Here is a 12,321-nt window from a genome sequence, read left to right as displayed (position 1 = left end):
AGCATACTTCTCTGGAGATTCATGCAGTTTGTTATGTGTTTCTATAACTCATTCCTTTTTATTGCTGAGTAGTATTTCTTGATGTGGAAGTACCATAGTTTGTTTAACCATTCACCTCCTAAAGGACATAAGGATTATTTCCAGTTTTTGTCTATTACAAATAAAGCTACTATCTATAAACATTCATGTGAACCTAAGTTTTTATTTCTCTGGCATAAATGCCTAGAAGTACACTTGCTGGGAAAGGTATTTGCATTTGCACGTTTGGTTTTATAAGAAACTGCTAAACTGTGGCTATCCCAGAGTGTTGATCTAGTTTCTCCTCGTCTTTGCCTGTATTTGGTGTTGTCACTGTTTTTTTCATTTTAGCCATTCTGATAGGTATGTAGCAATAATTTATTTTGGTTTTAATTTGCATTTCCCTACTAATGATGTTGAACATCTTTCATCTGTTTATTTGTATATCATCTTTGGTGAAATATCTGTTCATTTCTTTTATTCATTTTCTAATTGAATCATTAGGTTTTTTTACTGTTGAATTTTTTCCCCACATCTACAAAATCTAATATTAAAATCACATTCATTCTTACAGGCTCTATGATTAGGAATCTGAATACATACCAAAATAAAAACTTATTACAAATGTTGAATGATTTAGGTCAGAGGACCTCTATAGAAGCATCTAACCTCAAGGCTTTCCAATTTGAGACTCAATTTCAGAAAAAGGCATAACAAGTGTTAACAGAAGACATTCAAGGTAAAAGAGAGACTCTAAATTCCCCATGTAGTCTGAACCTGATAAAACAAATCTATTTATATTTTTAAAATTATTTTTTCTTTAAACAGTTGCTGTGACAGTTTGAAGTTATTTTATCAATTCCAAAAAGAAAGAGATTATGTTCTTAAACTAATCTCTTCCTGTAGGTATGGTGCCCTTTGATTGTATTCCACTCACTTAAGATCACTTGATTAGATTGCTTTTGATTGGACTAAGTCTTTGAGGTCTCTACCCTCTTGCTGGGCCTGATATAAAGGGAGACACAGAGAGAGACAGACACACAGAAAAAGGGAACTCTAACATTTTGACCCCGCATGTGAAAGGAGGGCTTGAGGATTGCTAGCAGTCAAAGCTTAAGTCCCCAAAAGACTGGGTCCATGGAGCAGATCAAGGTTGAGGAGATGGGCCTAATCTGAAGAGATGAGCCATATGCCCGATAATTCACAGTTGAACTTGGGAAGAAAGCAGAGCAGCCAAGACAGAGAGGAGACCAGAGAAAGACAAGCCCTATGCCTGGGTGCTCACTGCTGAGCTCTGGGAGACGGTGAGCCCGGAGGGGGAAAGCAGAGATGGGCAGCTTTCTTCATCACATGGCAGGACCCCAGAATCAACAGTAGCTGACTTTGGTAAGAAAACATCTCTGATGGTGCCTTGATTTGGACATATCATGGACTTGGAACTATAAGTTTTTACCTCAAAGAAACCCCTTTATAAAAGCAGCCCTGTGGCAAACTAAGACAGTTACCAAGACAGAAATCAAAGATAAATAGAAAGCACAACAATTTTGCTTGGTTATTTGTTTCTTAGATTTTGGAGGTTTTGTTTTGTTTTGTTTTTGTTGTTTTTTACAAATTCAAGTTAAACATGGAAAAACCTGCTTCAAAAAAAATAATAGTTCAAGAAAGCATCAGTTGCACTTTAGACCTGTGAAATCTATCTCAGAATTTAAATTTCATTGGTAAAATCAGTAGGTTTTAGAATTGTTTTACGGTTATATATCAGAAGGGAGAAAAAAACTCTTAACGCCTTTTATTCAGTTTTTAGCTACACAAGTGAGAATCAAAACAGTCAATTTTTCCAAGGGCAATTTCTCCATACCAGAAGGTAGGCATGACTTAAGGAAGAAACAATTTGGATTTTTCCTGCTTTCAAAATATTTATCAAATCCTGTATTTTTCACAGGCTTTTGAAACATGTAGAAAATAAAAAATATTCCAAGAAATGATTTCGTTAAAAATCTGTTTTTCCTAAAATACTCCACAAAATTGGAAGTGAAGGACTAAAAAGTCAAGGAAGGGAAAGGAGGGGAGGGAGCATACACTGTTAACCCAAAAAGGAGTAAAGTAAAGACTAGTGTGGGTCATATTCCAAGATTCCAAAGACTAGTTGAAGAAAGTCACCGTTCTGCAGTACCTAAGGTTTGTGCTGCTGCATGAAGATCATTGAAGAGCAATTCACTGCCTTGGAGCAATCCCCCTGCCCACTCCAAATCCTGGGTTCTGCACCATGCCTTCAAGGAAGGGCCGCATTCCACCATCAAGCCCACCTCAAGGGCCTCCAGGTCCCCTCAGGTGGTTATCTCAAAGTTCCCCTTCCCTGGCAGCTGGAATCTTCTTCCACATTTAGACAAACCTCACCTCTGAGCATAATGGGCCTCGTTGCTAAGGACTTTCTGAACAGATTCAGAGTCACCAAACAACAAAACCAAAATTAGGTAATTTTCCACCACTGCTGCATCACATTCCCATAATTTTGAAAGACATCTTTAAGTTCTGATTGGTACACTTTATGAGGTAGATTGCCAGTGAAGAGCTGGTGGCTATCAAGGTGTCTCACGGTTCTTTGGGGTTCAACATTCTCTTGCTCACCAACCTCACAGATTGGTCTAGGTCCTCTCTGTGGAGGAATATTTATTCGTTGTTCCAGAACTCTTTGATCCCTCTGAGGCCTCTCTGATGGATCTTGAGATTCAGGTTTAGACCCTGAATGGGGCTGCAAAGCTGGTATTTTAGCAACATAAGGTGGTATCCCAGTAATTGGAACAGTTCCACTGTTAAGAACCAGGAAGGTTCTTAACTTGTCACAGATGCCGAAGAAAACTCTTCCTATACAGTCTAAATTAAGTTTCTATGTGCTGGAGAAGAAGTCTTCTGAGCATCCTCAGGAGCAGTTTCTTCTAATACTGGGTCAGACTTTTCCTCTTGGATCTCAGATATGGGTTCTTGCTCTGGTTCTAGTTTAGGACTAGGCTCTGGTTCAGTATCCCATTCCTCAAAATGTTCTTTCAAGTCCTTGCTAACAGTCTGATCATAGAAAGTTCCAGAGTCATCAGATACTACCTCTGTTGTCTGTTTTCTTTCTTCAAGTTCCTCTACTTCTTCCTCAGACTCCTCCTGAGGCTCAGTGACAAAGCCAGCAAAAGACCTTATCTTGGCATCTGAGGATATCATTGTAAAATAGAACTTATTTGCAACATAGCCCTCAGGAACAAGGACAAAAGTCTGCATGAATCTCCTCAAAACCTTGTTGCTATTAGAAAGCAGTCCCATCACCTGGACCACCACACCATCATTTAGAGTGGCAAAATCATCAACATGGCAAATCTTAGTATGGTCATTGGTAAAGTTCTGTGGTATCACTTTCCTGTAGATTTCTTTCTGTCCATAGGCCACATCTGCTGGTTTTCCATTTAAATCCTATCCCACATGAATATAAGAAGAGTTTTTCCCCTAAAATCTGTGTAGAATTTCTGGGATCTGATTCAGCAGTGCATAAGACTGTCCCACAAATTCCTGCCCGACCTGCAGGGAGCTAGGCTTCTCCAAAACCGTTGCTTTGGTCAGTTCATCCTGTTTGGCTGGTCAGGAAAGGAACAAGCTTTGCTCCACAGCAGGGCAGATGGGAAAAAATCCATCAGGCAACTGCGTCCATACCTACTGTTAAATTTTGAGAGTCCATTATTTATTTTACATACTAGCTCTTTGTTGGATATATGGTTTGCAAATATTTTCTCTTAGTCTACAGTTTGTCTTTTCGTCCTCTTAACAGGATCTTTCATAAAGCAAAAGTTTTTATTTTTGTATTTTGTTTTGTTTTTCCTTTTTTGGACTATGCTTTTGGTGTCAAGTCTCTTAGCCTAGCCCTAGATCCCAGAGGTTTTCTCCTGTGTTTTTTCCAAAAGTTTTATATTTTACATTTAAGTCTGTGATCCATTTTGTAGTTTAAACCTTAGTTTAAGATTTGAGACTTGGGTTAAGGATGTTTGTTTTTGCCAGCAGATGTTCTCCAGCACCATTTGTTGGAAAGGCTAGTTTTCTTTCACTAAATTGCTTTTGTTCCTTTGTAAGAAATTAGTTGAGCATATACTTGTGGGTCTATTTCCCTCTCAGCAGTGCTTTAGCTGTGTCCTGCAAATTTTGATATGTTGGATTTTCATTTTCCTTCCATTCAATGTATTTTTTTAATTTCCCTTGCGATTATTTCTTTGACCCATGCATTATGTAGAAGCATATTTAGTTTCCAAGTATTTAGAGGTTCTCCTGTTATCCTTCTGTTATTGATTTCTATTTTAATTCCATTGTAGTTGGAGAAGACACTTTGAATGATTTCGAGTCATTTTAAATTTGTTGAGATTTGGTTTTGGCCCAGAACAGATCTGGTCTATCTTGGTATATATTCCTTAGGTGCTTAATTCTGGGAATGTTGTTAGATCCTGTTGGTTGTTGGTGGTGTTAAATTCTTATATATCCTTGCTGATGGTCTACTTATTCTATTAGTTGTTGAGGGGGTAGTGTCAAAATCTTCAGCTGCCCACTTAGGCCTCCCCGGTCTCCAGTCATTCCTCCAAGTGACTTCTAGTGTCACAGTGGAGAGGGGAATGGCCTCATTATCTCTGGACATGTGAAAGTTCTAATTTTCCACTGGGCCTCAGGGTAGAAGATGGCATGGAAGTTCAGGCTTCCCCTATGGCTGCACTGGCACCATGGGGGTAGGGGGGTAGGAGGTAGTTTGTTCATTACTACCAGTCTGGGATGAGAGTACCACCTTCTTTATTCCACCTTCCCTGACACCGTGGGGATAGGGAAGGGTGTAGTGATTGAGGTGTCTTGTTACAGCCTGTGAAGGCTAATAGTCCTGGCTACCCATTCAGCCTTTGTGGACTGGGTAAGGGTAAAGCCACTGTTTTTTCAGTGGGGTTTGGCTAGAGTAGTTAACAGATAAAAGTTTTCCATTTTCGTAGACTGTCCCTTTCTTCATCTTTGGGTTAGAGAGAGCAGGCTTTTGTTGTGTCTGTGTCTTTGGGCACTTCTGGATTGCTGGCTTCTTTAGCTCCATGTTTGGGATATATGAGGTAACTCACCACTGTATTCCTTGGAGTGCAAGGTCCCTAGCTGGTCTGCCTTCTCTCCACCTTTCTGAGTCTTCTTGTTGTTTTGTTTTGTTTTTGTTTTACATATAATTTCCAGAATTTTTAATGGTACTTAGCAGAAAGAATCAGAAAAAGTGCATCTATGCCATCTCCTGGAAGAGGAAATTATTCTGATTTTTTTTAAGTTGCCAGTTTTCTAACATGTTTTCCCAATACCTCTGTGCCATGATAAATTTAAATTGCCCCACTTTGTTTGGAACATGTTAAAGTAAGATAAATCAGTTATCAACTTCTGTGTAATAAAATATCAGCCTGACCCATATAATTTTAGTAACATTATCTTGTCTATTTTGACATGAGTTTTTCAAGAGTATTTTGCTAAAGTAGATAGGATGATAAATAAATCTAGTCTTGAATCATTATTTTCAATTTTGAATAAATAATTATGAGTGATATATTTCCTCTGTAGCTACTGAGGTTGGAAAGTAGCTTTATGACATCTACATAATTAAATTGTAGGGAAAATCCATATAATTTTCATTCAGGGTAATCAGAAAACCGAAAATATATATAATGCCGAAAATATATATACATGTGCGTACACACAACAAGCACCTGTATTTTAAGTAGGGAAGAATTCCAGTTTCAATATCCTGTTATTGTATTTTTTGCATTATAAACATAAGAAGTTTCAAAAATCTTGCTCTAGTGCTGATATTTACCAATTAAGGATGTTATTTTATATTTTCTTTTTAGTTCAGGAGCCTATCATAGACCAGAAACCAGATTTCTAATATAGCTAGGTCTAATGTTTGCTTTTTAATTAGACAACTGTCCTTTCTGTATTGACATATTCTTTTTAAGATGAACATAAAGAAATATTCCAAATAAGAATTTCCCAATCAGTGCCTTTCCCAGGAGAATATTTTCAAGCCATAATTCTTTACATTGAAGGATCATACTTAAAAGCTATAAAATTATCACACGCACAGAAAAATCTGTGTAGACTAAAAGGCCCTTGTTTCCTGGCCTTCAGAAGCATGGTCTATGGGCAGATACCCAACAGCAAGCCAGAGCCTCTTTGGGCTTGGCCTAGAGCTAGCAATTTGACCTTTTGGGGGTACCCCGCCTATTGGGTTACAGTTAGCCCACGAGTTGATATGAATGGTGGGAAGGAAACCTGTGAGGCCTCTTACCCCTTTACCATTGTCCCCACATTTTTCTACTTGTACCCAGCACTCACCTTCCCTGCCGTCCTGAGGCCTTGTTCCCTGAAGCTTGGCCTTGGGCTACTCCTAGGTGGCAGGCTCTTTAACCGGGATGGTGACTCCCCTCCTGTTTGCTGGGAAACGAGGAGAGGAAGGGAGAGAAAACATGACCTCTTCTCATCAAGTTAGCCTATTCATAGGCCTGCTGAAACATCCCTCTTTGTTGAAGTGTGAAAAAAAAAGTGCAAATCTGTGATAATGTTAGATAGGTAAATGTAACTGTAGGCATTGTAAATTGATAACATGATAATAAGCACTATAGCTTCTCTTGGGCAATTTTGTGCTAGCATCACTCAACGAAGCCTTGGCTTTATTGTGTGTTTGTCAATTCTATATCCTAAATTTCTTTCCAATCTTCTCCGTTTTTCTCCTAGGTATATTTCTATGTAGACAGTACAATTGCAGTACTTAAAAAGAAAAACTGAGCATGTGTTATTGCTGATAAATGAGAACTGGGACTTGGTAATGTTAATAGTATTCCCATTATCCCCCTCTTTTCCCAAAAATATGTGAGATGGTATCTTTGTGAGAATAATAAAGGGATGTGTCCTTTTTCCTTTATTTACATTCCTTGAATAAAATGTTCACTTCATTCAATCTGAGTTTGGGTAAAATTTTTCTTTCTTTGTAGCTGGTAGCTTTGTCAAAGAATTTACAATTGATTTCAAAGCATAGGTGTTAACATGCTCTAAAGTGTCAGAAAATTTAGTCGGGGGACTTAGTCTGTGGATAGAATTCAGTGCGTCTAGAAGTTGGTGAGGTGGGGAATTCTCTTTATTTTTCTACAAGCTAACCTTTGAAATTTAATTTCTTTTGGCGACAAAGATACAGGTACTGTTAATACCAATAGAAATCACAGACACTTTCATACAGGTGTTGCAGTTATCTCAAACTATTATTTATGTTCATAACTACTTCAGAATAATAGTAATTTTCATTCAGGATTAATAATTCATGTACTTCTAATAATGTAATATTAGGAAATACATAGATTACTCATATTACTACATCCCAAATTTGTTTTTTAAACATTTTGATATCTATTTCAGTATCACTGGTGACTTTGTAATCCTGTATATTTTATATTATGCATCTTTTTTATTTTTAAAGATTTATTTAATTCCCCCCCACCCCCCATCCCCGGTTGTCTGTTCTCTGTGTCTTCTTGCTGCGTCTTGTTTCTTTGTCCGCTTCTGTTGTCGTCAGCGGCACGGGATGTGTGGGTGGCGCCATTCCTGGGCAGGCTGCACTTTCTTTCGCGCTGGGCAGCTCTCCTTGCAGGGCGCACTCCTTGCGCCTGGGGCTCCCCTACACGGGGAACACCCCTGCGTGGCAGGGCACTCCTTGCGCGCATCAGCACTGCGCGTGGACCAGCTCCACGTGGGTCAGGGAGGCCCGGGGTTTGAACCGCGGACCTCCCATGTGGTAGACGGACGCCCTAACCACTGGGCCAAGTCCGTTTTCCATATATATTATGCATCTTAAAAAGTGATTTAGAGAAGTCTCTGGAGTCCATCAAATCTTCCAGAGTTTCATGACACAAAAAGTATTTAGAACCCCTGCTCTATGTGACTCCTCGTAGTATTTAATGCACTACCTTTTAGAACTTAAGAAAAAAATTTATTCACGTACATTCCTTTGATAAAAGATAAATGATTATTTTATGCTTTTACTCATATGTTTCTTTTTACTCCTTTTGCAGCATCAGCCACTATGTGATTGTCATGACCATCACCATCTTTCTGATGTTTATTAATGGCCTGGCACAGCTGCTCACAACAAAGAAGCTAAAATTGTGTGGCAAACCCAAAAGCCATCTCATATGATGTTGCTGAAGCCATCATTCAGCATCTGGATCCTATTTCTCATTCTCCTTTGAAACACTGGCGTGCCATAAATTCCATCAAGGATTCAATAAAGAAGTGGATATTGATGTATAGCATATTCATTTCTTGCAAAGCAAATTATATTTGGACTTCTGAATTTAACAGATTATCTGGAATAAGAGTTTCCTTTTTCTTTTATCTTTTGCATACATAAAAGAGTGACAAAGTCTGTGGAAAAGCATAGTAGAGAATTCTCTCTCTATTTTTTTCCCTTAGCTGGCAGCTCTTCTCACTGATGTATCATAGCCCCCAAACATAAAGCTGGCCATTTTAGCTAAAGGATAATGTGCTCCCCAAAGCAGGGCCACAGGGTGGGAGGAAGTACAGTACTGATTGCATCCAAAATCAGTGCTGTGACTTGAAGGAAATCGCAGATGACACCATAAATATTTATCAGCTCTTTGCAGTGGTTTTGCAAGCAGTGGTAACCACTATACCATATCACTAGAAAGACAACCAAGATGTGGTATCTCAAAATTACGAAAACTTTAGCGGTGTTGTCGTTTTTCTTCAGTATATAATACTGTCTCATGCTTCTCTTAGTGCTGTTTAATTTATAGGGTTTCTATAATCAACCAGCTAAAGGCAGGTTTGACCTTCACTTTTTTTTTTCCATTCCTGTATGCTCATGGAATTTTTTTTTAACATTTAAAATATATATATATATATATTTTAAAAGGTACTTAGGTTACGTAAATTTTACATGAAAAATATAGGGGAAAAACAAAAAAGAAAAAATATATATAGAAGGGATTCCCATATGCCCTGCTCCTTACTCCTCCCACATTTTCCCGCGTTAACAACATCCTTCATTAGTATGGTACATTTGTTAAAATTGATGAACATATTTTGGAGCATTGCCACTAAGCATGGATAGTTTACATTGTAGTTTACACTCTGTTCCACACTGTTTTATATGTTATGGCAAGATATATAATGGCCTGTATCTGTCATGGCAGTGTCATTCAAGACAGTTCCCAAGTCCTGAAAATGCCCCCATATTACACCTATTTTTCCCTCTCCCTCCCCTTGGAACCTCCAGTGGCCACTGCCTCTACATCAATAATAAAAATTCTTCCATTGCTAGAATCAAAATAAACCTATAGTAGAATACCAGTAAGTCTACTCTATCCATCATTCATTCCCCAATCCTGAGGATTCCGGCATGGTGATGCCCACTCCACCTCTAAATGAGAGGGATCACAGATCCCCTAAGACAAATGGATGAGACTATCTTGCTTGCAGTTTCAGACTCTGTTTCTTGCGATGGTTGCTGTCCATCGTCATCTTGTTAATTGTCCTGGTTGAGTCTCATGAACTGGAGAGATGTTGCAACTATGTTGAGATTCAGGACCCAGCTGGCGCATGAACAGCCCAGAGATTTAAGTCTCTTGGACATACACCTATCAACTCTAGTACTAACTATAGGTTCAGATAGAAGGGGAGGAAGAGCCATGTGTTTGGAAACCACAACTGAGCCTCTCACACTGGGGAGCCTAAATTCCAAAGTAGGGTCCACTGGCATGGCACCAAACTCCTGATCTGTCTGCCCTGCCTATAGTGTCTGGATGTCTCCAGAGCCCTCAGGAACCCACTTTTTGAGGTAGTATTTACTTTGGCAGTCAATAAGGTCCTGCTGAGACATGCATGAGTGTAACCTCTGGAATGATTTTCTGACTCACTTTGAAGTCTCTTAGCCATATAAATTCATTTGTCTTTTCCCCACTTTTGGTCAAGGTCTTTTTCCAGATGCATTGCTAGTTGGTGCTTGGTAGTAATCCCTTGGTGCCAGGGAGGCTCATCCCTGGGAGTCATGTCCCACGGTGGGGGTGAAGGTAATGCATTTATATACTGAGTTGGCTTAGAGACCACATTTGAGCAAAAAGGAGGCTCTCAGGAGGTAACTCTTAGGCACTCTATAATACTTGTAAAGATTCATAATTACAAGGGCCCCATCAATGCACCATTCTCGTTCACTAGTCACTGCTCCTGTATTCAGAGGATTCTTGCTATTCCATTAGAGAATGTGGCAGAGCTCCCTAGGATGGGAATTTTATATTCTTTTGGTTATTGTGAGAATCTCCACCCACTGTGACAATGCCCCATGAACATGAACACATATGCCTTATAGGTATCCTTATAGGATATCCTCCCCTGTCATAGTTGTAACCCTTCTGTGATCCAAAACTTTAAAAATGAAGCCAAGGGGAAGCCAGGATGGCAGCAGAGTAAGGAGGTCCTGGAATCAGCTCATGCTACAGGAAGTTAGTAATCACCCAGAGCTATCTAAAGCACCAGTTGGGGGCCCCAGGAGACCAGAGAAGTATTCTGCAATGTCCTTATGAGTATGGAAGGAGGAGACTGCCCATGTGCAGAGAGGATTCGTGAGTAGAGCCCTCCACACCATGAAGGTCAGTCCCCGTGGCACACACTGCCTCAAGAGCTAGTCTGTGGTTGGAGTTGGAAGCTCCATTTCCCAAAAAGTGGGAGGAAGACATGATGTGGCACCAACTTCAGCTACTGATTAGTAAATTCGACAGGTTAAATTATAATCCTAGGAACAGTTAAATTTTGAGACTGTCCAGGTCAGAAGGAGGCCAGTAACTGCTGTTTTGACTTCACCCTTGGCATGAAGGGAAGCAGGGCAGATTGAAAATCATAGTGCTGGTAGGGACCAGCTTCTTTTCACCCAGATTGGATTGCAGCTCTAGCCTAAACCCCAGCCCCACTTCCAGCAGGGAGGAAGTTGGGGGGACCTGAACCACCTCTCAGAATGCTCAGAATCTATAAGCCATGCTGCAGAGGTTGATGCCCTTCCTACTCTAGCAGCACAAGTCACCTCAGGAGCTATTCTGTGGCTGGAGTTAGAAGATTGATTTCCCATAAATGGTGGAGGAAAAGACAAGTTGTCCACTGACCTCAGCCACTGATTAATGGATTTGGCTGGCTAAAGTGCAATCCTAGAAAAAGGGTTTGAGCCTGTGCAAGTTGGAAAGAGGACAGTAACTGCAATTTTTACTGCTCTCAGCATGGGGGGGAAGCCTGGCTGACTGAAAATCCAGTGAAGTTAGGGACAGGCTTCTTTCCACCAAGATCAGACTGCAGCCCTAGCATAGGCTGCAGCCTCACCTCTAGCAGGAAGCTGGTGGGACCTGCACCAGGCTCTCCAGACAACTGCAGGTACTCTCCGCCAGCACAGATTGAATAATCAGGTCACCTGGGGCTGCATCCCCTCACCCCAGTAGGATAGGAGAGGTGCTTGATATCCTCGACCTCTCCAGACAACAGCAGGCATTTTCAGTCCACACGAACTGGTTTGTTGAGAGCCTTTGAGTCCATCTCCACCTCTGTCCCCCCATAGGATAGGAGAGTGCTGGTGTTCCCTCAGCCTCTCAGGACAACTGCAGGTGTTTTTGGATAGCACAAACCCAACCATTGGGCGCCTGTGGCTACACCCACCTCCCCAGTAGGACAACAGACAGACTGTGTTTGTCCAGGTTCTCTGGGTAACTGCAGGTGCTTTTGGCCCACACAGCCTGGACTGATGGGTATTTGTGTATCCACACTCACCCCCCCCCCCCAATATGAAAGGAAGGGGCTGGTTTCCACAACCTTTCTGGGGAGCAGCAGGCATTTTCAGCCTGCATGGACTGGACTATTGGGTGCCTGTGGATCCAAATCCATACCCTAATAGGATAGGAAGGGGGCTGGTGTTTCCTCTCAGGGCAACTGCGGGTACTTTTGGTGTACAGGGACTTAATTGTTGGGTGTTGGTGTTTCTGTTTCCACCCCCTAAAGAACAAAAAGGACAGTATTCCTTCAGCCTCTCGGGGTAACTGCAGACATATTGAACCTACACAGATTAGATTGTTGGGCACTCCAGAGGGTCCATTCCCACCCCAGGCAGGGAGGGGGTCTGGTGCTATGTCAGTTTACCAGGGCAACTGTGGTCATTTTGAACCTACATGTCATAGATTGCTGCCCACAACTATAGCTCCATCCCTGCACAAGGTAGAGGAG

General features: G+C 40.8%; 1 protein-coding gene and 1 pseudogene across 9 annotated transcripts in view; one reads left to right on the top strand and one right to left on the bottom strand.

Annotated features, from left to right (window-relative positions):
- Positions 1–8,348, top strand: part of PIGN (phosphatidylinositol glycan anchor biosynthesis class N) — a 160,362-nt gene extending 152,014 nt beyond the window's left edge. For all 9 annotated transcript variants that reach the window (XM_004478658.5, XM_058277847.2, XM_004478659.4 and 6 more), the window contains one exon: positions 8,118–8,348. In XM_004478658.5, coding sequence (XP_004478715.1) covers positions 8,118–8,241 — 124 coding nt within the window. In that variant the 3' untranslated portion in view covers positions 8,242–8,348. The remainder of the gene's footprint in view (positions 1–8,117) is intronic.
- Positions 2,233–4,617, bottom strand: LOC139436689 (ras GTPase-activating protein-binding protein 1 pseudogene; annotated as a pseudogene).
- Positions 8,349–12,321: the final 3,973 nt, after the last annotated feature.

The sequence above is a fragment of the Dasypus novemcinctus genome, chromosome 16 (genome assembly GCF_030445035.2).
Source record: "Dasypus novemcinctus isolate mDasNov1 chromosome 16, mDasNov1.1.hap2, whole genome shotgun sequence".
NCBI lineage: Eukaryota > Metazoa > Chordata > Mammalia > Cingulata > Dasypodidae > Dasypus > Dasypus novemcinctus.
Note: the sequence above shows the minus strand (reverse complement) of the source record. Positions and strands in the feature narration are given on the sequence as shown.